The sequence below is a fragment of the Takifugu flavidus genome, chromosome 12, assembly GCF_003711565.1.
Source record: "Takifugu flavidus isolate HTHZ2018 chromosome 12, ASM371156v2, whole genome shotgun sequence".
In the NCBI taxonomy this organism is placed as follows: Eukaryota; Metazoa; Chordata; class Actinopteri; order Tetraodontiformes; family Tetraodontidae; genus Takifugu; species Takifugu flavidus.
Genome location: NC_079531.1, coordinates 1,442,655 through 1,465,300, shown reverse-complemented (window position 1 = coordinate 1,465,300; position 22,646 = coordinate 1,442,655). Strand labels below are relative to the sequence as shown.

Here is a 22,646-nt window from a genome sequence, read left to right as displayed (position 1 = left end):
TTACCTGAAGGTGTGGTTGGGTGATGCTTACCCGCCGCCTCCTGATTTAGGACGGTCAAGTGGGAGTGGAGCTGTAATTTAAGCTTCAAGTCGATGTTGTTCATGTTCTTCTCTCTTCTTCTCCGCATTCTTTTTTTGCAGATTGCAGAGTGGGAAGAGATGCAGCTCGACGAGCAGGTCAACTTTGACGACTGCAAGATCGACCCGGCTCCGTTTCAGCTGGTGGAGCGCACCTCTCTGCATAAGGTCTGGGAGCAAGTTGGACGTCTTGGTGCTTTCATAGCAGCTGCTGACGCTTAAAGGGAAGACAGAAACGAAGTCAACGATAGCGCACCACAAGATGGTTGCCTTAGTCTTCAGTTAGCTGATGATCACAACCGTGATGTGAATCCCCCGCCTGCTCCTCCTGTCCTGTGTCATCAGGACGAAGAAAAAAACCCACACAAACCAACTCGAGTCAACTGTTTATCCACTCAAGTGGAGAAGGTCATGAAAGCCTGTGAGAAAAGAGCTTTGGCTCTTCCGACGTCCTGTTAGTTTCCTTAATGCGGCGCACAAGCTCTGTCTCACACACACACACACACACACACACACACACACACACACACACACACAGACACAGTCCTGCCACAGGCACCTAATGTTCTCCATTTATTACTGCACCTTCTCTCCACCTCTCCTTTTCCTCTCTCCCCTCTGTGTGAGTACTCTTTAAACATTTAGGAGAGGGTTTCTTCAACAATCCCCCCCCTCCCCCCACTGCTAAATCCAGACACAATCTCCCCCAGCATATTAAACCCCGTCGCCGTTTGCGCGGGCGAGTGGACTTATTCTTCCTAATCCTGCTTGGCCTCACTGGACCCGGGCTTGTTTTTCTTGGCCGGTCTCGGCTCCCTTGTGTCACGGACTCCTCTCAGTGTTTTCATGACCATATGTTCTGCTGCTTATCTCACAAAACCATCTCCTGTTCAAGTGGACGCCGAGGTTAGGTTCTCCTAAACTGGTCCCCCTCCTCTGATTAGCGCCCCACGGGAGGCTCATGTCTTCATCCCCCCCAGGGAATATTCCTGCTCTGCCCCAGAAATGTGCCATCCCATCCACGATCCGCGGATTCGTCCGCGCCGATACTTCTTTTCTGTTGTCTCTGTCAGATAATTGAAGTCAGCGGTGCATTTCAGCAAACGGAGCTTCATTTTCTGGTTAAAGTGAACTCCCAGCATGCTCCGCTCCGTTATTTTGTATGTTGATATTCATCCTTTTCTTCTGCCCCCCCCCTCAGACTCATACCATTTTCTCCCTGCTGGGCCTGGACCACGCCTACGTCACCAGCATCGGGCGCCTCATCGGCATGGTTTCGCTTAAAGAGGTGAGACTTTCGCCGGCCAACATGACGGTTTCATAACACAAAATCACTGTCGGCAGCGCCAGAACTCCTGTCACCGCGGCGCACGCTCACACGTGCACACATGTCCCCCATGAGCGATTCCTCCCCCCACCACCTGTTATGTGCTGCGACAGACAAAGGACTTCTTAATAATGCCGTCTCCAGCTATTGTCGCTCCGTTTCGTCTCTGCCCCCCCCCCCCCCCCCCCAGTCTCAAACAAGTCGTGGCTGTTTGTGAATTGGCCAGGAAGTGCAGAGAGGATTGTTGCTAAGTGCGGCGCCGCTCGCCCCTCCCTGACATTTACGCCTTTTTGTTCTGCCTTCCACCGGCAGAACAAAAACCCAGTCGAAGCAGATAAAGCCGCTCCGTCTCCTGTCTGTCACGCAGATGTTTGGTCCCATCACGGGGACAGGGACATGATTACGGCGCCGCGTTTTCCTCCCACAACACGCAGGACAGCCAAATCCTTCATCGAGCAAACAATGGCCCCACCCAGGTGGTGGAGGAGGAAGCGCGCCTCGCCTGCACCTCACGCCTCTCTCGCCCTTCTCTCCGCAGCTCCGTAAGGCCATCGAGGGCTCTGTGAAGGCCAAAGGTGTGAAGCTGCGTCCCCCCCTGGCCAGTTTCCGGGACAGCGGCACCAGCAGCAGCGAGAACGAGGCCACCGAGCTGCGCAAGCTGTGGGATCACCACAACACCTCGCTGCCTCGTGACCTCAACCAGTTGGAGTCTGACGAGAAGTCCCAGTGAGGGAAGGTGGATGGAGGAGGAGGCGTTGACATCTTTAATCCCCACGAAACCCACAAATATGCTCAGTTCCTCAGGGCTCAGGATCAATATTTAATTCTGAAAGAGTTCTACTGCTTCTCCAGCCTCTCTGAGCTCCTTATTTCTCTCCCCATCTCCTCGACTTTCTCTCCTCCCTTCATCTTTGCCACACACCTACGAGCACTCCTCCCAGGGGGCTCGCGCTGTCCTGGCCAGGCGCTGCACAGGAGAATTGACCACAGGCGCAGCGCCCTGCTCTCCACTTGCCCTTGGGAACCCACAGCAGAGTGAATGTGGACTGGAAAGGATGGGTTGACTCTAAGAATGAGCGGGACTGGGTTTCGGTGTTTTCTTTACAAAAGGGATTCTGTTTTTTTTACACGTAGATTAACTTAAGGTTAGAATCGGGATCAAAGTTCCTAAACATCTCAAATTAAAGTTCCGCACTGATGAAAGAATAACGCGTGCACGCTCTGCACCAGGACGAGGTAGCAAACTATGGTAGAAGGATTTTTATTGCCTTTAGAGCTCATTTTATTCCTTTTTTCAGCTGAAGCGGATTTGATTTTGATCCAAACGGTCAGAATTTCACTGTAATTTTTCACTGCTACATTTCTTCCCGAGTCACATTTGTGGCCTCAACGTGCACTGGAATTTCAGGACTTTTCTCCCGTCTCTTCCATCATCCCTCTTCTGTTTTCCATCTCAACACTTCAGGTTGACTCCAGTCTATGCAAGCAGCGAAGCACCTGTAGCACTTTCATACCCTCGCGTCACAACAAAAACAAGATGGCCGCCGCGAGGCGCATTTTTCCCCCCCTGCTTATCTAAATATAGCTCCTAATAACCATTCTAGAGGCGGAGGTGGTAGGACGCAAGGGAGAGACGGAGAACAGGGTGCAAACGGATGGCCAAAAGAATGGAGACGTCATTACCTCGGAGGCTGCTCTCATGAATCTGCGTTTGATTCTCTGCGTATCGAACATCCATGACCAGCGGCTCGGTGTCCCAGCACCAGCGGCTGCGTGGCGTGAAGATGCTGTTATTGATACGCGCATAATGACGACATCGGCGCGGCTTGATTAATGCGAGCGGGGAAACGCTGCAGATGTGGAAGCGGCTGGAGCCAAACGCGCAGATAGCAGCGCCGCTACTGCTGTTAGCGTTCCTTCTCAGTGCCACGTCAACATTACACCATCCGTTTCCTTTGTTTTCCACCCTTTTTTCCCCATCTAAGTTGTTGCTAAGTGCCGTTAGCCACCGCTGTGGTTGACCTGTAGAACCCGGGGTATTCGTGTTCGAGCCCCAGTCCGGTTTATGATTCAGTGATCAGCGATGGATAACGTGTACATACTCAACGTTCAATAATTCACGTCTTCCATATTCTTGAGGCTTGTCAGCGTGCTCCCTCTCCATTTCTCCGTCTCTCCATCATTTCACCTCCCCACAGAACCATTTAGGTGCCTTAACTATGCACTCCGCCGCGTGGAGTCGGTCTTTTGCATGGAGGTCATTTTTGATAGCTTTCTTGGCGCATGGCTTTGCATCCACACGCATGAAAACTTAGGATCAAATTTTACCAAAAAGACACAAGCTGGACTGAAATGAACAAGTCTTCCTCGCCTGGGTACATCTCCAGTGTCTTGATATTCTTTCTGTTGGCATATTTATCAAAATGTAAGAGACGGTTCCAGAGGTGTGTTGTTGCTAACGCTAATACAGGCTTCCAGCGGCCGACTGTAAAAATATCCAAACTTCAGAAATGAATTGTGAGTCTGAGAGAAGTTGGAAGCGTCGCACATTCTTTCTGCACAAGTGCCTGCATCCACGAGCCATCGGCGCCTGGTGTTAAGGTCCTTTTTTCCAGTCGTTCCAAGCAGACGAGGCACTTTTCTGACACACGAATAGTATAAATATGCACGCAGGGTGGACGACGTGTCGTTGCGGTGTGCAATTATCACCATGGCAACTTGTCATCTGCTCACCCCGGGGACCGACTGAGACCCGCTCCCCCGATTCGGGTCTGTTTGTTTCTACTTTTAATCGATTGTCATTAGCCCGCCTGCCGCCAGAACCTTCCCCTCCGTGGACATTTCACCTCCTCATTTGCTACCACACAGGTGTGTGTCGACCGAAGCAGAAGAATATTTATTAGTCTTTGTTAATCAGAGTAGAAGTTGTGATTTTTTTTTTCCATCTTTTTTTTTAAATTAATGATTGTCTGAAATCAATTTGTGCAATAACGGTTGTCCATCTCACTTTGTAACTCTGTTTTAATCGATGACATGAATGCGAGATAACATTATTTTTGTATAGAAAAGTGTAAAAAGATGTATGTATATGTGGAGGTGACGTGTCGCCGGCGTGATGTTCTGAATGACTGCTCATGTGGGAAGGGTTCCCAGAAGCCGTCATGAGCTGATTAAAGTCTTTTTGTTCCACAAGATATCCAGCTTATGTCCTCAGTTTGGCTTTCAGGAACCTAGGAATCTGGTTTAAAGAAGCCTCTGAATGCTGTTGTGTTGACGGAGCCCCAACCATCGACTGCGCCTCCAGCAGTGATGCTGAGGTGGTTTAATCCTGTTCCTCTCTTTAAGTCCAAGGGATTTTTGATGGATAGCAGATCACCACATCAGCTCTAAGGGCTTATCTCCTAAAGGCCCTCAGTAGGTTAACATCCAAGAGGCTTCCTCTACCGCAACGGTCAAATCAGACCGAGCTGAACAAGTTCCAGGGCAATTTTTCACAAAAATAAAACCCATTGTTTTGTATATCAGGGATGAATAAATTAAATTTTAACAATTTTAAAATGTCTCTTATTTTTCAAAGTCTGTTTTGTCCTGAAGATGTGATTCATTCTTGTCCTTCTTGTTCCTCTGAGTAACCGCTGGAACTTTCCTGAAGTGACAATACTGTAATTATTATCAAATTTGGTCTTTTTTTTTTTTAAAAAAAATCTGCTTTCAAACTCAATATTTCAATGCTGAAGACTCTCGTTACAGCCATTTGGTGCACAATAAAATAAGCGCATGGTTCTGCAACCTGGGGTGTGTGGTCCAATATCGGCACGCTACAGTGGGATCACTGGTCCTCTGGCAATAACCAGCGTTCAAACAATTACCCGACTCCACAGTGGCGCCTGCAGGTCACATTTCCCATTGACCCATGCAGCAATGTTAGCTAACTGGCCTTCCTTCTTTCTTTTTTTAAGCACACTTGTGTTTAGTCACAAGCCCGCTTGCTGTGCAGTATCAGCACCAATGAAACCCAAAAATACAAGAAAAAGGAAATTACTGTTGCCTGCTCCCACTATCCCATTGACTCTAAGAGTTGTGGAAACTTTAGTTGGACCTTGTGAAGTCATAATTAGCAGTGGAGCTAAAGGGCGTGCTGCTCAGTGGGCTCTGATCAGTTTCCAGATGATGTGCGCAAGAGATATGAGGCCCCCCGGCCTGAAGATGGCAGCAAACAAATCCTGGGAGAACAAATTTGGAGGAGAAAACTGATGTGTCACAAGGCAGAGTTAAACTTTTTTGTCCCCCTGTTAGCGGTAGCAACTGATCAATAGAGGGCAACAAAGATCCCTGTTCCCCTGGTCACCATTACTAATCAAACAGCTCTTTGCTGGTTATGTGGTCTGCGTGGACATGGTCTTCAACACCACATGACAGACTATTTTTGCAAATAGCACGTTTCCGCTACATTCCACCTGAAATGACAGTATTCCACGATAAGCTCATTGTTGGAAAATTCCCACCTTCTGGTCTCATTTATAATGAATGTTGTGTTGTTGTGCTGTTCGAGGAAGGAGAGCATCTGGACCGCAGTAGTCGCAGGACGCAGTAAAAGCTTAATGAGCTAAATGAGTTCATTCATTAGCTAGGCTGCCTTGCCGTCCCTCAGTGAGCTTCAGGAGGGAGCACGGGAACCTCTCCAGAGGGGCCGAATGAGTCGGAACAAAACACAGCTGCAGTCGCGCGCCTGCGTTACAGCTACAAGGTTAGAAACACTTGAGCAGCGCCGGGCCTCGCCGCGCAGAGCGCCATCTGTCTGTGTCAGTGCTGCGCTGGGATGTAATGAATATTAAACACATTCATCATAAATGTTAATTAATAAATACGTTTTGTTTTATTCTGATGGTATTAACATCCAGTCCGATGGGGGAGTCCTATTGATTCTTCAAAGCGAAGAAAAGTCCTGGTTCTGAATTCTGCTTCCCGCTTTGTTTCTGAGATTTACCAAAGAAATTATGACCACAATTTCTAAATACCAGTTCTTCTTCATATAAACACATTTATTGCATGTTGAATCAAAAGTTAAGGGTTCAAAATGACAATGGTTCAAACTTTAGAGTAAAAATGTGCATTTTTGCTGTATTTCAACATTAAATAAACGTTTATTTAGGCGAGTTCAGGGTTCTTAATAACAGTATGATCCATTAAAATCCAAATTTTAGCTTGGGTCAAAGGTAAGCTTCACTGCGGTAGGTAGGGCCAGCCAGCGCCTCCTGCCCCCCCGATGCGCTGGCTCGGCGGACGCTGACCACCAGGGTGCCATCCGCATGAAGGGTCCCGCATAGAGACAGGGGGTCCATGTCCTCTGGAAACAGGGACTTGTGGGTAAAGGTGTCGCTGACACTTCCATCATCGAGGACCTGAGGAGGGCAGAGAAGTGTCAGAGGGAGGGCAGGGAAGTAGAGCAATGGCTGAAAGGAGAGCTCGTAAAGCTGTTGATGGCTAACAAGCACAAAGAGCAATGAAGTGGATAAAAGGGCGCTAACGCGTGAAATGCTGGAGGTGAAGCGGTCAGCTGCCAAACTTTCTTCTGCTTAAACATCTCGCACACACCTTCTGGGCCTGAATGACAACATGGTGGTTGAACGCCATCACCACCACATCGTGTGGCTCAAACTGCCCGACGTCAGCTGACATGTAGTAGCTATCTCCCAGACATCGCACGGCGCCCCCGGCGCTGCTCTGCCGGCCCGCCACAGCACCACCTGCAGGAGCTGTACCACACAGCAGCGCTGTCACAACCAAACAAATCAAAACAAATTCTTTGAGCAGCTAAATATGGTGATAAAAGAGTTCTTGATGCCTCTTATGTCCATGTGGGGATGATGTCTGAGTCTGTGTGCACCAGCTTCAGAATTTCTCCCCAAGCACAAGAAGCATACGCTAGAATTACAACCCTTCCATTGCTAGTTCAGGTCCATCTAATACTCTGTTGTGTTAGCATGCTAAAGATGAGAAGAAGGTGGTTCAGCTCTCACCGGAGTGTCCGTATGATGGTCTGCTGTGTCTGCTAAAGGGGGCCGAACCGCTGGAACCGCGAGACTCTTCATCTCCAAACAGGCTGGGACGATCTGTGGAGAAAGGCTCAAAAAGGGGGTCCAGAGAGTCGCGCGATCCAGCCAGCGAGCCCTCGGAGTGATATGTGCTGGAGGTGCTGTAGCGCGCTGAAGAGCGGTAAGACGAGGACGATCTGCGGCTGGAAGATGTCACGGTTGCCATGGCAAAGGATGTTTTCCCTTTTCAGGGCCGCATGCGGAGCTAAAGAAACAGAACAAAGCACAGTCCCCACAAAGGCTCAGGTCGAGAGTTAAAGAAGTCGGTCATCGAAAGCTGCTGAGGGCCCACACATTGTCCAGAGGTTCTTTTAAAGGCTTGGTGCATTGTGGGTAAGTAGAGCACCACATGGACTCCACAGCTTTATTCCTTTGCCCTTAAATGGTTGTTTATTCTCCCGTTGGTGCCTAGAATATAACAGGGAAGCTGATAAAGGCAGCGGAGACCCCCCCTTTTTACACGAACACACACAAACAGAAGCGATAAGTCTGAAGAGGGCTCTTAGAGACGGTCAGAAATAGAAAAGCAGCCACAGGTCAGACAGTCCTTTAGGATAAACGAGCAACCGCCAACGCTCGAGTGGCGCTTGAAGGCTAAAACATCAAACTACAGCCTCTCGTCTGCCACGTTTCCCCTTCACCAGCTTCAGCTGAGTTTGCATTTATCCGTCAGTCACATTATCTAAATTTGTTCAAACGTAGACTGAAAACTGCATTTTAACCGGGTGATGGAATATGAAGGACGTTCTGCTTCAGAACCAGCTCGGTTCTGTTTGAACTCGCTCCAGTTTCCCTCCACGATGTCTAATGACAGCGACAGCACAGACAGATGATCCCTGTTGACCCGCTGCAGCTTCTCTTCTCACCCTGAAGATCTCAGCCCCCCCCCCCCCTCTGGGAGCGAGAGGGCGTCCGACCCGCTGTCCTTTCCGACGGGTCAGCTTCAGAGATGAAATTGTAGGTCTTCACGTTTGATTCTTGGCCCAGATGCTGCCGCTCTCCTGCTGTTTCCTGCCCCCCTGAGAGCTTGTTCTCTCTAATGTCAGCTGGCTTCAGAGCCGACCCCCCCTCACACACTTGTTCTGAATCTGCTCTGATATGTTCCCCCCTTTTACCCCCACGATAACGGCTCTCCCAGAGGGCCGATGATGTCATGGAAACATGAAATATCTGTCGGTAGACGCCCCCGGCGCTGCGTCTCCAACTGCTGTCCTCTGACCTGCTAATAACTCCTTAACGACGGTGTCGTCATGTAACGGCTAATTGGCGCGGAGCTTTACGACGTCTCGCCGTAAATGATGTTGAAAGAGGTGAGCAGAGTTCATTATCTGGCTATAATCATAAAAGCGATGTGGGCTCCGGTCGGATTAGCGTGGCGCTCCATCAAAGAAAGGAACCCACGCCGGTTCTTTTGCAAATATCAATATTTTATTAACTGGAAATAATATCAGATGCAGCAAACAAAGATCAAACGTTCAATCAAATTTACATTCAGAAATAAAGAGAAGTTCTGAAGATGAAGGAAGAGGAACCTAGACGAGGGGTGTCGCGTGACGGATGCCGGTGATCAGGTGTAACTTACACAGATTCAACAGTACATTCGTTTTTGGGTCGTCTGTGTTCTCTTAACGGTCACGGCGCCTCTGGCGGATGAGTTTTTATGGCTTTCGCTTATCTGACCCCACCCCCTCCCCACCCAGAGGATTATGGGATGTTTTAATTAAGACGGCGGAGGCTAATGTGTGTTAAAAAGTTCTGTCATCCTCCGTTTTGGTGCCGGAGCGATGAGCCCGGGTCCCAGGCCCTCCGGCTTTGTTCTAAATTGGTAAGTAGGCTATAGGGTGATCGGAGCAACGGCGCGACACTAAATATTCATCCGCCCGTCTTTCTCGAGTGTGTCAGACGTTGTTTTGGTGTCTTTTTATAGCCCCGGGTTCTCCCGCCACCTCACACACACTTAAGCATCCTGTGTCAACACACACACACACACACACACACACACACACAACACACACACACACACACACACTTTGAAGACACCTGTCACACTCAAAGACAGTCGGCTGTTATGAAGCCGCCAAATATAAATAACTTCCTGGCGGGGAGGAGAGTGAGTTCCTTTTGTGATTGTGATACGACCAACTTCAAACAATGTCGGGTCAAGAGGTCAAGGGTCAAGACCAACAGAGGTCAACTGTATCGTGGGATCATGTTTTCAGTGAGGCCGCAGATGAGGGGCCCAAGAGCATTTTGAATCTGGTTATTGTTCCACTTCAGAAAGGTTCTACCTCTGTTTTCCTCCAGCTGGAGTTTTATCCGACAGGAGAATCACATGGTTCCATTTAGAAACATATCGTTTTTAATCTAAAACCGCCTTCATGTGCGACATACGCCGACACTTCAACACGGAATCCTGTTACATTCCAAGGACACTAAAGGGGTTTTCCTGGATAAAAACAGCCTTGAAAACGTCCTTTCCCAGCAACAGAAAAGGATTCTGGGAAGGTGAAGCCTTTCGGAACTCTTCTTCCTAAGGCTGTGGGAGCTGTCACTGCGGACGAGAGGAGGGGGAACTGGTCGGCCTCACAGGGAATAGAGAGAACAGAAAGGATCGACAGGAGGAGCGATATGCATCTCCTGTTCGCCTGGCGGTTTCGTAATCGTCAGCTAATTGCCTGTCAGCAAAGGTAGCACTCAGTTGTCCTTTCGCTTACGTAATGAGTATCGAAGAGGCAAAGAAAGACAGGGGGATGGGAGGAAAGGACGGAGACGGAAGGATGGAGAGGAAAAACATTCATTGGGCTGTCTGAGTGTGTGTCAGCGGGTCTATCATTCCTATACTTGTAAGGACAAAAAGCAAGGTGGTACCTCTGCAACGTCCGTGCTAACATGAAATATCCTCTCAACAGATATTTAAATCGAAATATCACAAAACATGTGCACCTGCCAGTAGGGGGCACTACCATCCACAACACTAATGCGGGACGAAAGCGTTCAGAGCAAACGTTTCTTATTTATTTAGCTAAATATCCAAAAGCCTTCACTCATGTGCAAATGAATTAGGACATGAAACATTTACTTTGCTTGTTTCGTGGAAAAATACCTCTTTGTAGTGGTTCAAAAGTCACTTTTACAAGGATCTGAGTCCCAAAGTGAGAGAAAAGCCTTAGTATTACAACGGTAAAAAGACATTTTGAGTAACATGGAGAGGATAGATAATGCGAACTAAGCTGTCTGCGCTTCCTCTCTCACACTCATTCTTATGCATCTATCTTTGTGAGGACACCAACAGAATGCAACCGAACTGAACGTAAGTCTTAACCCTCAAAAAGCCCTTAAAGGTTGTGGGAAACAGCCAAACATCCTCACTGGGACACACATCAACACTGTTGCCATGGTAAATACACATTTTGTAGGTAATTCACACAACACGGCTCGTTCTCATCTTACTATCCTCACTGGGGATTTCAGAGTCCCCGAAACTGTTTTAGCAGTATTGAGCAAATCCTGCTCAGCACTAAGGGGGAGAGACGGAGAAAAGGAGGTAAGCTATGGCTCGAGCGACACTGCGGAGGGCTTGGTGACCTTTGGAGGCCAAAGATGATGAATGAAGGCACAGCTTTAATGGTTCCTCCTGAGTTGTCGTTGTCTCGTCCAACTCTCCTGACTGGGGCTACTCGCGTTCGCGAGGTCAGCCGGCTCTGCAAAGTCAACCACACGCTTTTCTCCAGCACCAGTAAACGTTCGACCCCAACCCCCCTTCTGCGAGAGCTCAGCTACACCTGACAATGCTTTAAAGGGAATCGCTGCATTGGAGGGATTTTTGGAATGGACGTAAATGGCGCAAGCTAACAGAGCTTGCTGACATCTTGCAGTGTGTGCACAGACGCATTTTGAAGCCGCTCATCTCAGCAGTCAAACAACATCACAGGAAGATGGTGGGACTGAATCTGTGCTTTAATTATTCGTAGAAAATAACTACGCCCACATTTCCTCATACACACACACACACACACACACACACACACAAACACACTGAATGAGATATGAGTGGTTTGATGTGCACAGGCAGGATGTGATGCTCTGGTCCGATGGGATTTCCTGAGTTGTATGAATGACAGTCCCTCCAGGAGTACCTCGACAAGGCTCAACACGTCGCCATGGAGATGGGAGTTTCAGCGTATATCACGAAAACACGCCGGCTAGCAAACATCCTTCAAACGAAGATGAACGTATGTTTGCTAATAAAAGGCCTATCGGGAACAGAAGAGGAGCATGACGTATGTATAGCGAGAGCAGACCGTATCACAGTATCCTCTTTTGAAATAAATAATACATTTTTTTTGTTCACATTCTACTGTTTTTCCCATTAAACTATATCACACAGTGATAACGAAGAAAAGGAGGAATCTACAGCCACGTTAGCGTCGTGCAAAAAACCACATACACTGGCACGCCGTTTAGGCAAAGAGATCAAAGCAAGACAACGCATACAAAAATATAGAAAATCTCCAAATCAACTCACAGAAACAACCTCTCGGCCTTCCCCACTTAATATTTATAGCCAAACATTCTGTCAGTGCTGACGCCGTTTTTTTTTTTAGACTTCCGTGCAATGATACACAGAACGCCGTATATATATATATCCACCCACTGTTATGCAGATGAGCATCATAATTGGAATAACGTGAACGACGTGATATAAAACTAGTACGTTAAAAGCATATCATTTCTGTCATACAATTTATGACTCTTTTTTTAACTTTATTTTAAAATACATAGTACTTCCTGTCACCTTGAAGACATTCCAGCATTCGCTCATAATTGGTAGTGACAGGGTTAAATAGGTTGCCATACTCAGCAAGCCATGCCCGAAAAGATGCTAGTTTGTCTCTTGCAGGGGGGGGGATAGAGAGGTGGGCTCGACCCCTCCCTCCCCAGAGAGGATGTTGGGGGACTGGGGGGCTTATACAGAACAGCCGAGATTAGAAAACGTGCTCTAGACCGGATCGGCCTCTTGATTTCTGCAAACTTGCAAAAGACATGCAAAGACAAGTCTGAGCGCCTTTTGGGGGCGTCACTTTCACCTTCCAGGACAGGGCGGAGTCAGGACCTGTGAGCGTCACACCCACAAGGAATCCCAGGATGTTGATAAAAAAGATTGTTTGAACGCCTTTAAAAGAAAACGTGGGGTGAGAAGGTTTGGGTGTTTTATGGGAGGAGCTGAAGTGCTGCGAGTAAGGCAGAGACAGACGCTGAGGTGTTCGGACATGGTGGGCGGGACAGAAAATACTCCAGGGAGGGGTTCAACACTGCGATGGGATTAAAGTCAAGGGTTGTTTGGCTCTCCTGCCCTCTCCTCTTCCTCTTCCTCCTCCTCGTCCAGAGACACGACCCCAGAGGAGGCCACGTCAGAGACCCGTCTGCGGGGGTCATAGTCAGGTGGGTACTCCACTTCGTTCCCGTCTGCCTCCACCTGGCACACGGTGCTGCCGTAGTCCTTGCTGGGCGAGTCGTCCTCGCCAGGGGACAGGTATGTCTCAGAGTACGACACGGAGTAGCAAGGGGAGTCCTGTCCCCCGCAGGGCCTGACCCCTCGCCCGGCCCCACCCAGGCTGTGGAAGTCTCCGCTACCAGTCCCGCCCTGCCCAGCCCTCTGAAGTCGGGCCAGCAGCTCCTCCCCCCCCTGCAGTGCGGACAGGATCTTTGCGGCGAGCTCGCTGGCGTTGCCGTGGTGGTGACTTCCTCGCTGCTGGCTGCCCATGTCGCGCAGCAGAGGGTGGTTCTCGTCCAGGCTGCAGAGGCTGGAGCAGAGAGTGTCTGGGGAGCCCGCCACTGGGGAGGGCTCTCCGCTGCTGCCGCCTTCCCCGCCTCCTCCGCCCTCGCAGCAAGGCCCTCGGAGGCCCAGGTGCTGGCAAAGCTGGCTGTTGATCAGGTCCTTCAAGTAGGGAGGATATGATGGCACATCTGGGGGAGAATGTGAGACTGTCAGCACCCCTGACAAGAGCGGAGAGACCGCAGCTACTGCGAACTACCAAGCGAGAAGTTAGATTTGGTTGTTGGTGCAAAATGTGAAAACCAGAAAATTGTGGTTGTTGTAGTGAAAAAAAAGCAACAGGTTTCCAAAACAAACTGTAGCATGATGGAGACCTTTAATACATGGTGGGGGGGTAGAGGGAGAGGGAGAGAGAGGGAGAGAGAGAGGAGTATCACAATGTGATTAGCTGCTTTTTAGGTTATTGGTAGTTCAGTACAATTAGGATAAAAGCTTAAATACACACACACACACACGCACACACACATTGTATTTATAACCCACTCACGGCATCCTCAGCCTGTCTCTGGGCCACAGAAGAAATTATATTAAACTTGCAGGAGGGAGTGTGGATCAAATTGCAGAAGAAGAACAAGAAAAAAATCTGGGCAGGGAAGGAAAAGTGGGGCAGTGGGACAGGAGTGAGGAAGGGGACGAGGACGAGGAGGAGAGGAAGGACTGTCGCCGCGTGGAGAAGGTAAATTTATTACTCTGTGTGTGTGTGTGTGTGTGTGTGTGTGTGTGTGTACCTGTGCTCTGTGTACTGGGCTCATTGGCAGGCAGAAAGTCCTCGTCGTATGAGTCATCGTTGGACTCGTCGCCGTCCACAGACGACCAGGCCCTCAGCTTAGCCTCCGCGATGGCAAACTGCTCTGCAACCCCTACACACACACACACACACACACACACACACACTTTAGCTGCATTGCATACACAGATACAGGGTTGGTATGGTAACAAGGGGCCTCTTTAGCCACTGAGAATCATGTGGTTAGAAAACAGTGATCTTGTGTCTCACCTGTGCACACATATGAACCTTACTGTGCTTCACCTGTGTGTCTGTCTTCATTTTACCCTCTTGTAACTGAGTATTTGTGAGGTGACTGAGCACGTACTGGCCACCTCCAGTGGGCTCCCACCAGCATCAGGAGTCATCTGATCCCTCTTTCTCCCCTCCCGTGCACCTGCCCCCTCCTTCATTGACTCACCTGGATCTCCTCGTTCCTGCCTTTTCCTTTCCTCCCCTCCTGAGCCGTCTCTCAGCCTTGTCCCTCACTTCTCATCCTCCCTCTCGTCCCCGCGCTCGACGCTCAGTATTCCTGCGTTGTCTCTCAAAGGGAAAGATCGATGATCTCATTTATCGCCCGCTGTAGACGGGCCCTGAACCCTCCTCGCAAACGCAGCCCCTGTGAGTTGTTCTCCTCTGAACGACCTCGTTTGATCCAGGAAGAAGGCAAACGAATGCAGCGCATGTGTTTCATTACTTACAGAAACTGCCTGTAAACTCGCACCTCGGTTATATGTTTCGCACTAGTGTGACGTGTTGGCGGAGATGTGACGCCTCTTTTCCCCAGTGAACTGAAACTGCAACGCTGAACCCGATCCGAGGGAAACCGCTGAGTCGTCGTTGGATTGATTGAAGCTGCTTTAGCGTAGATTGCACCAAAGTTCACTAAAGTTCGCTCCTCTTGCACAAGCGCTACGTATTTGACACCTAGAACCGTTTTGGTGGCGGCCCAGACCGTATTCCCGTCTCAATCAGAGGGTATTAACACGTGTGCATGTCCATACAGCAGAATCGAGCCGCGCTTTCTGCATGACTGGGCCATTTAAGTGGGCTTGTCCTTGTCCTGTTATGCAAGCATGTCAAGAGAATCGATTTATTGACTGAAGTATGTCAGATTCTGCTACGCTCAGGGAGATACGCCAGTTTTCGGCTTATTAGTATTGAGCCCTTCCCATATTGACCTTCAAAGACCATACAAAAGAAAGGATGTTAGCGAGTGCTAAGCTGCTAGCATGTTAAACTGTGAGGACATGCAGGAATTATTTGCACCTCTGGGATTCCCAGAACGTAGAAAAGTTTTGTAATGAATGGGTTATAAAAGAGGCAAAGACAGGAAATCTGCCCAGTCATGGTGGAACAGGCCAGGAGCAAAACCTTGTGCAAATTAACCTTGAGAGTCTGCATTGCAGGGAGCGAGCGAAAGCAGGCAGGAAAGGAGACGGAGTGAGGAAGACAAAGGAGATGAGCAGATGGAAGGAGGGAAGGAGCTGGGCGGGAAGGAAGCAAGGAAGATTTGAGAGGAAGGAGGGAAAGATGAAAGAGATTTAAGGCTAAACCAGCGGGGAACACTGATCCAGAACCAGAATGGCTGACGAAGCAAAACCTGACAACCAAGAACAAAAATAATAAACGAGTTGTTGTTTGTTCCCACTCGTGATGATGAATGTGTGGGTGAGATTGTTCCAAGAGTGCTTTTGGAACAAATCGCGATGCAAAAATCAAGCGTCAAATATCCGAACTTTTGGGGGAAACTGTAGTTAACAAAAAAAAAAAAGCCTCATAAAAAAAGGATTTTTATTCCAGTTGTTTTTATTTCATTATGATTTCCTGGGAGACTTTTGGCCTTTGGGACTGTCTGAGACTCATTTCACTCCCAATGCTTCAGAAAAGCTCGGACACAAGAGTACCGCAGTTCGATAGAACCAAGAAGTCTTACCGGCAGCGAAGCGGGCCTCCTGTTCCCCCTCGGAGAGGTCGGAGTAAGAGTTAAAGTCTGACTCCAGGGCCGGCGTGTCGATGGGTTTACACCAGCCTTTCCATTCTATCAGATGGGCCACTCTGCCCTGGGCCATGGCCGTGGGTTTGGTCACATGGTCCTTGACTACCTGGGAAATCCCTGCAGGAGAAAAAGCACAAGGTTGTGGAGGTGCATCTTATGGTACGCAGGAACGCTTGTGCTCACCGTGCAGGGAAGATCGTGCCAGTGCGGCGATCTCTTGGATGGTGAGAGCTCGTCTTGATTTGGGCAACATTTCAACGGTGTCGTCAACATGAACCTGACGGGAGGAGAGAGAGACGTGTCTCAGAAGATCAGCTCTGTTACGAGTCACTGGAAAAACCCAGCAGAGATGGAACTCCTGCTCTTCAGAAGAGTCCAAGGCCCGAGAAAGTGAAGGACTTTCTGGCGTCACGGCAAAATGGTAAAAATGTGACGGCATCACCCCAGAAAGCAGCTTTTTAAAGTCTTATTTGGGGAATTTCTGGCTCGTCTCTTCATAGGAAATTACAAATCGGTGTAGTTACAGAGCTAGAGAGCGAAAAGAACAAGAAGTCAGAACAAAAGCACTGAATTAGATGATTAAATGCTCTTTTTCCTTCAAACTAGCCGCTAGAAAACCCGTCAAGGTGTATCCCTGAAATTTTGCAAAAGGCAGTTTCTGCGCCAGCCGAGCGATTCGTCTCCCGGCGGCGAGTTAATGGAAGCCGACGGCAGACAGTCTGTCCTCCATCAAATCTTTCTACTGTGTAAAGTCAAACCACCGAGGGGGTATCAGGTGTTGACAGGTTCTTTTGTCTGCTAACTCTTTTTATAGCCCCACCTGGGCTCACGTGGGAAAAGGGCACGTCAGCGGCAAAGGCCGCACGCCAAGCTGACGCTATCATGTTGTCGCTCGGCGCGGGTCAGCACACCTGGCTAACCGAGCCATTTGATGACACTTTAAGCGCGGTGGGGGGGTGGGGGGGGCGTGTGGCTCAACAGGTGCAAGCTGGGCCCAGCTCTGCTCCGGTTTCAGCGGCGCTAACAGTAAACGCAGCGATTACCTGCACCGTTTGGGGGGGGGGGTGTTGGGGCGGTCTCCTTCCTACTAATCTTGTCACCCGGATTCCACTTAACAGCAACTCCATTTGGCAAAGAACAGATTTATCTGTGCGCTGCAGGCAGACTGTGGGGGGACCCAAAGCCGGTGATTCTATCAGCGACTGCCGCGAGGCGTGATAATCCTCTTGTGCCGCAGAGAAGTTCCCAGATCACAGGGAGGATAATCTGCAGATAATATGACATCCACCCTGGAGGAGGGTTAGGGAGATGGATTACCTTTGCTCTTTAAATTAAAAATCAGTCGTCGGGGCGGAGGATGTCGGCCGCCCACGTCTGAATCGGCCGTCTCCGTCTTCGAATCGCTACCCAGGGAAATCGCTTATGCGCGAGCTGCAGCGTTTTTACTCATCTTTGCAGAGAGGGAGCTTTTTTTTCCCATCCTGGAAGCAGACGTATGTGACCTCTGACCCTCCCACTGACCCAGTGAGAAACAGGGACCACAGGCAGGTGTCTGCAGCATCCGGAACAGGCTGAACAGGCTGCAGCGGAGCCTCGGGTGTCTCAGTTTAGGTCTGAAATTCATCATCGTCGGCTTTCAGGACGCTGCTGGGTTTCCCTTTTCTCCAATATGTCCCCTTCAGCCACCATTTAATCTCTTGAAACCTGATAAAATGACTTATTTCAGCTCTTATTTGCTAAGACAAAAAGCTCTGGGGGAGCCTAAAATCCTCCTGTAGCTGGAGCTTACCTGCTCTGTCACCACATTAGTCAAAAACCTCACGTGTGAGCCACAAACAAGCTAAATTGTCCACGACGGCAAACTGATGCGTCTGCATTTATTAGCTGACAGTAGCAGAGACAACAGGAGAAGCTTCACTCTTCCTCCAGATCACATCACAACTCACAGAATTTGGGGATTACTGGATTATTTCTGCTTTGATTTTCTTTATTTTTTTTCTCCAAATTGTGTGTGAAGCCGCTGTTGCCTCGCTGTTCAATTGCAGCTGGTTTGGAGGGAATTATGGGAAAAATAGTCCCTCAGTACACAGACTGGCGCCGCGTCTGCTTCGCCCGACATCATCGTTCCTGCCTCTGTCGTCTTCTTGCGCGCGCTCGTGCTCTATTTTTCAACTTTTTTTCCGCAATGGGAACATTTCTATGGCAACTGGTCACCGTGCAACGATTCCTCCTGGTATGCATGCAGCACGCCTGATTCACCAATGACATCACGCACCCCGAGCGCCAATCAGCAGCCAGCAACAAGCCCAACAAACAAGTCTCCCCTGCGTTCACCCGCTGTGGACGCTGCTGCTTCATGTCACAGGTGGAGACAGGAGGTCACAAACGAGGCACGCTTTTCACACCAAAAGGAGACGTGCTCGGTATTCTGCCGTGCGCGCTCTGCCGTGCGCGCTCACGCTGCTCCCAGCATTCAATAACGGAGCTGCTGGTGAAGAGCAGGGGGCTGCTTGGTAATGAATCGCTCGGTCAGTGCTAATTATCTCCTGGCTGGCTCACCACAAACACGACGCATTTGTGCCCAGATGGTACTTGGTGATGAATAAGAGAAGCAAGGTGCAGTCGTCATCATCACCATCACCATCATTATCATCATCATCATCATCTCTGAGACAATTATAGGCATCACAGTTGAAAACGCTGCAGTACAGTTATAAAAATCAGCCTCCAGAATGGATTTCAGGCCTGTTTTTTGTCGCCCTGACTGACTGATTTCACTCCTGTGTCACGGGTCAAGGTTCTGGCTGCAGGACGGTCCTGACTCAGCCAGGGAAATCACCGGAGCGGTGGGGAAACAGTGCACAGGCAGACGGTGCGTTCAGGGGATTGTGCTGTATTTATTCCAACCTGCTCCCATTTCAAACACCAAATGAAAGAGTGATTGCCTTGAATGTTTTGCATATGATTAGAAAGCAAGTGCTTAGCGCTCACGGAAGTGAAAATGGAGAAACAACTCGGTGCCGAACTACACATTAAAGCGTCGGAGGGCACGAATTAAAAGGTAATTATCAAATGAGGAGGAGTTGGGAAAATAATTTTCTGCTTCATGCGGCAAATTACTGAGACTGTCATCTTTGATTAGGCTTATCTGGCTGCTGTCTGATCAAGTTAGAAGCCTGCTGCATGTGCTAAAGACATGTGACGTGTTTAGGGTTGGGAAGGCTGGGTGTGATCCCCTGCTTCATCTCTCACTGCTACTTTCAACTGCACCAAACTGTAATAATGAAGTGTTAAAAATGTGTACGTGTGTTTGGCACCTCACTGAAGTCCAGTACGTCCAAAGGTGCCGTCAGAAACAGTCTGCGTGCCAAGCTGGTCCGGGTGCTCCCCAAAAGCGCAACGTCAGACAGGGAGCTCGCCACGCTCCAGTCCACACGCAAGGTACCATCAACCGCCACTGTCAGGGGGAGACAGCCGTGAAGATGGCAGCAGAAGAACAAATAGAAAGCATGAGCCAACACCTGAAAACGCTGCTACTTCCATCATACCCCCCCCCCCCAAATGCCTTTACTCTTAATATCACAATATGTCGGGCTCATCGTCCGTCTGATTATTGGGGTCGGAGTCGTGTTCTACATGTTTACTTCCTAAATTCAGAGGCCTTGACAAATGAAAAGTGGCCAGAAAAGGAGCAGGTCTGAACATATCCATGTGATGCTGGTGACACCCTCTTACAGCTCATGAACCACGTGACCAACACCGGCCAGGCGCAAATGCCATGAGCTCGGGCGGAATCTTCCCAATCGGATTCTACAAAAAGAGATTCAAACGTGGTGCTCTGAGTGTCGGCACCTGGTTCCTCTTTCGTGTGGTGGCGGCAGCAAAGCGTTTCCAGTTACTGCACGTGAAAAGCGCGAGCCGGTCGATTACGCGCGTCCATCTCAAATATTGAGTCCAATATTAAGAGCCATCACTCAGCCCGGGTGCTGCCGTTTAACGCGCCGGGCTCAAGTTGCCCTCCAGCATCATTCAATAGGTGCCGTTTAATTGGGTGTGATGAGATCAGGTGCCCGGGGGTGTATTGTGTTGCCGAATCTAGGCCACGTCGCTCAAGATGCGCGCGTTGCTTTGTGGCCCATTAGATTAATGTCCGAGGCGCGACAGTCACCTGACCCGCGTACACACGTTGCTTCGTGACGCCCGCGTGCCAGAAGGCGACCACAATGTGCGCGGTCAGACACCCCCCCCCCCCCCCCCCCCGCGCAATTAGCGCGGCGGGTTCTAAACCGCGCCGCTCAGCGCGGATCGATACGGACTCCGGGACTAGGTTTGATCAGACTTGGCCCTTTTTCGCCCGCGGAACCAGACGGGAAATTACGGCGTCTCTGTTGCGATGCCCCGCGGGGTCATCATCCTCCATCTGTGTTATAATTTGTTAATTTGTTCGGCGTCTCTTTATCTTAATTAATCTCTTTCCCCTGCCTGTGAGCCGCAGCGAAGAAGAAACTTTCTGGTTTCCCCTCCAAGCAAATGAAAGCTGCAGCTATTTTTTATTTAATTTATTCCTTCATTATAGATCTCTCTCGCGCACGCGCGCGAACACACTCCTGTCTGTAGTTGTCGTGGAAACTGCAGATCTCTCTCCCTCCTGACACTTATGAGTACATCAACACAATTAGGTCAAGAGCGGCGGCGCGGTTCTGTCACGCACGCATGAGCTCCATCCGTCAAACAGGTGGCTGCTGCTGTCGAGACGCTGGAGTTGTTCTACCGGGAGGTGCGTGGCACCGCGGGGCATGTCCTCACGCACTGCTCGGCGACGAGGAGACGTGGAGCAGGCGCCATATCAGCGAGTGACTGAACCCCAGATTACATATTAGAAGCGCGCAGGCACGGAGGGAGGGGGGGGGAGGGGACCCGGCACTGACGTGAGGGATAAATTACAATTTGACCCCCGTTTTCACGGTGGATGTTACAGAGCCTTTCAAATAAATCACAGGATGGGGGCGCTGCGCGTGAGCGGTCGAGACACGCTGCAAAGGTGTAAACAAGCAGAATCACGTAGAAGGGCGCATACCGGCGGATGCGGCGGCAACAGGGAGCTCGTTTCTTGGCAACAAGCGGGACGATAGATGGCGTGCGCGCCCGTTAAAGCCGCTGGATCCGAGGCGTCGTAGGAAACGCCGTTTGACTTTCAGGCGTGTTGAATCCCCGCTTCCTCCGAGTCACGTATACCCGAGCATCCGCGCGTGTAAGGACGCCAGCCAAGTGTCCTACCTTGCGTCTGAACTGGGTCAGAACCATGGTGTCTGGCGACCCTTCGGTCACGGTGACGGTCAGATTGAACGCGTTTCAGAACGCGTCATGCATCGCCGGAGTCAAGAGCACCTCTGGCTTTCTTGCCTCTGACGGGCAGCGAGGAAGCTTTTGCAGCATCGCGATGTTTATGCAGCAGTTGCGAGCTCTTCCCCAGCACCAGCGCCACTAAAATCCCCCCCTACGCACACACAATTGAACCTGGAGGCAGCATCTAGACGCATATTTAAATAAAAAGCACAAACATCTGCAAGTTCCGGTCTCGTTTGTGTCTGCGGCGGCGAAGTCTCCGATCTGTGCACGGCAGCCTCCTGAAAGGCTGCACCAGAGACAGAAAAACACAGATGCGGCGGATTCAGGCTCCCCTCAGCGTGCTTCTTATGAGATTAAATCACCTCTTACCAACTGGCGCTTTGGAGCTGATGCAGCCCATTGTGGCAACTGCATGTAGAGCCTTTTAGCAGAGCAATCAAGCAAAATTTCTTCCCCCAATTCCCCGTGTGTGAGAGGCGTCGGAGTGTACCTCACTGATGGAAAGCCACTCTCCTCACCGGAGGCTCCGCTGGGTTCCGGTGCGCGCTGCTGTGCTCAGACGGCCGGGGTGACGCCGAGGGCGGGGAAAAGTCCAGTCATCACCGCTGTCCGCTCTTTCTTTTCATCCATGGATCAATAGAATGTCTGTTTTTGACTGCTGGTTCTAGGAGGCGCTTGGGTCCACTACGTCACCGGTTGAAGGGTCGCGTCCTGCGGTTCAGCCCCGCAGCAGACAGACTGCGTTCTGTGACGCGCGAACATGGGCTTCTCTCCCGGCGCTTGCAACTGCAGATGCTGGCGGGGTTCCCCTCTCTCCGTCACAGCCGGTCACCTCCACGCCACATGCCACTCGTGCCAAACAGCAGCCCCGCGCGCTCGCTGTGCGCTCAGAATGACCGGGCACCGTCGGACGGTGGCACTGGCACCAACTCCCACGCTCACCCGCTTTTATAGCGCCCGCTGAGTTTCCGCCTCCTTCTACGGCTCTCCTCGGCTAGGTAGGAGCGGGGTGACGCGCGATTGGCTGCTGTCACCTTGCACGGGCGCAAGGGAGGAGTTGGTCCGCGCAAATACGAGATGCGACTTGGCGTTCGAGGACTGCATCTGCTCATTTGTTGATCATCTGTCGTGAATTAGAGGCATAAATCACACACGCGGATTCAGCGCTGGGCAGTTTGGTAACGGGAGATAATAAG

The 22,646-nt window shown here is 50.2% G+C and overlaps 3 protein-coding genes across 11 annotated transcripts in view; 1 reads left to right on the top strand and 2 right to left on the bottom strand.

Moving 5' to 3' along the window:
• Nucleotides 1-4,963, top strand: part of LOC130534729 (chloride channel protein 2-like) — a 63,547-nt gene extending 58,584 nt beyond the window's left edge. The window contains 3 exon segments of the mRNA XM_057049219.1: nucleotides 142-246; nucleotides 1,280-1,366; nucleotides 1,944-4,963. Of these exon segments, the coding sequence (XP_056905199.1) occupies nucleotides 142-246; nucleotides 1,280-1,366; nucleotides 1,944-2,135 (384 nt within the window). The 3' untranslated portion in view covers nucleotides 2,136-4,963.
• Nucleotides 4,964-6,426: 1,463 nt separating this feature from the next.
• LOC130534936 (heat shock protein beta-7-like) lies at nucleotides 6,427-8,501 on the bottom strand. 4 transcript variants are annotated; one of them, XM_057049627.1, is made up of 4 exons: nucleotides 8,367-8,501; nucleotides 7,426-7,705; nucleotides 7,001-7,179; nucleotides 6,427-6,807 (listed from the first exon to the last, which is right to left on the bottom strand). In XM_057049627.1, exons 2-4 carry the CDS (start codon nucleotides 7,664-7,666, stop codon nucleotides 6,616-6,618), a joined length of 612 nt encoding a protein of 203 aa, XP_056905607.1. In that variant the 5' UTR covers nucleotides 7,667-7,705; nucleotides 8,367-8,501; the 3' UTR covers nucleotides 6,427-6,615. The 4 variants fall into 4 exon arrangements, with proteins under 4 accessions (XP_056905607.1, XP_056905606.1, XP_056905605.1 ...); XM_057049626.1 differs by having other exon boundaries at nucleotides 8,260-8,394; XM_057049625.1 differs by lacking the exon at nucleotides 8,367-8,501 and having other exon boundaries at nucleotides 7,426-8,142.
• Nucleotides 8,502-8,906: 405 nt separating this feature from the next.
• fam131ab (family with sequence similarity 131 member Ab) lies at nucleotides 8,907-22,408 on the bottom strand. Of its 6 annotated transcripts, none has more exons than XM_057049764.1 (6): nucleotides 21,820-22,408; nucleotides 19,419-19,558; nucleotides 16,285-16,378; nucleotides 16,039-16,218; nucleotides 14,065-14,196; nucleotides 8,907-13,467 (listed from the first exon to the last, which is right to left on the bottom strand). In XM_057049764.1, exons 1-6 carry the CDS (start codon nucleotides 21,848-21,850, stop codon nucleotides 12,830-12,832), a joined length of 1,215 nt encoding a protein of 404 aa, XP_056905744.1. In that variant the 5' UTR covers nucleotides 21,851-22,408; the 3' UTR covers nucleotides 8,907-12,829. The 6 variants fall into 6 exon arrangements, with proteins under 6 accessions (XP_056905744.1, XP_056905745.1, XP_056905746.1 ...); XM_057049765.1 differs by having other exon boundaries at nucleotides 21,941-22,399; XM_057049766.1 differs by having other exon boundaries at nucleotides 21,969-22,399.
• Between the last annotated feature and the right edge of the window lie 238 nt (nucleotides 22,409-22,646).

What these genes read in the sequence shown, in the direction of transcription:
- LOC130534936 (XM_057049627.1), bottom strand. Translation starts at nt 7,666, where the DNA reads ATGGCAACCGTGACATCTTCCAGCCGCAGATCGTCCTCGTCTTACCGC. An exon ending in ACCATCATACGGACACTCCG is followed by an intron (nt 7,180 to 7,425) that starts GTGAGAGCTGAA and finishes TGGTTGTGACAG; the next exon opens with CGCTGCTGTGTGGTACAGCT. An exon ending in TTGTCATTCAGGCCCAGAAG is followed by an intron (nt 6,808 to 7,000) that starts GTGTGTGCGAGA and finishes TGCCCTCCTCAG; the next exon opens with GTCCTCGATGATGGAAGTGT.
- fam131ab (XM_057049764.1), bottom strand. Translation starts at nt 21,850, where the DNA reads ATGGGCTGCATCAGCTCCAAAGCGCCAGTTG. An exon ending in CAGCTCCAAAGCGCCAGTTG is followed by an intron (nt 19,559 to 21,819) that starts GTAAGAGGTGAT and finishes TCCCCCTGACAG; the next exon opens with TGGCGGTTGATGGTACCTTG. An exon ending in GGAGGCCCGCTTCGCTGCCG is followed by an intron (nt 14,197 to 16,038) that starts GTAAGACTTCTT and finishes GTGTGTGTGTAG; the next exon opens with GGGTTGCAGAGCAGTTTGCC.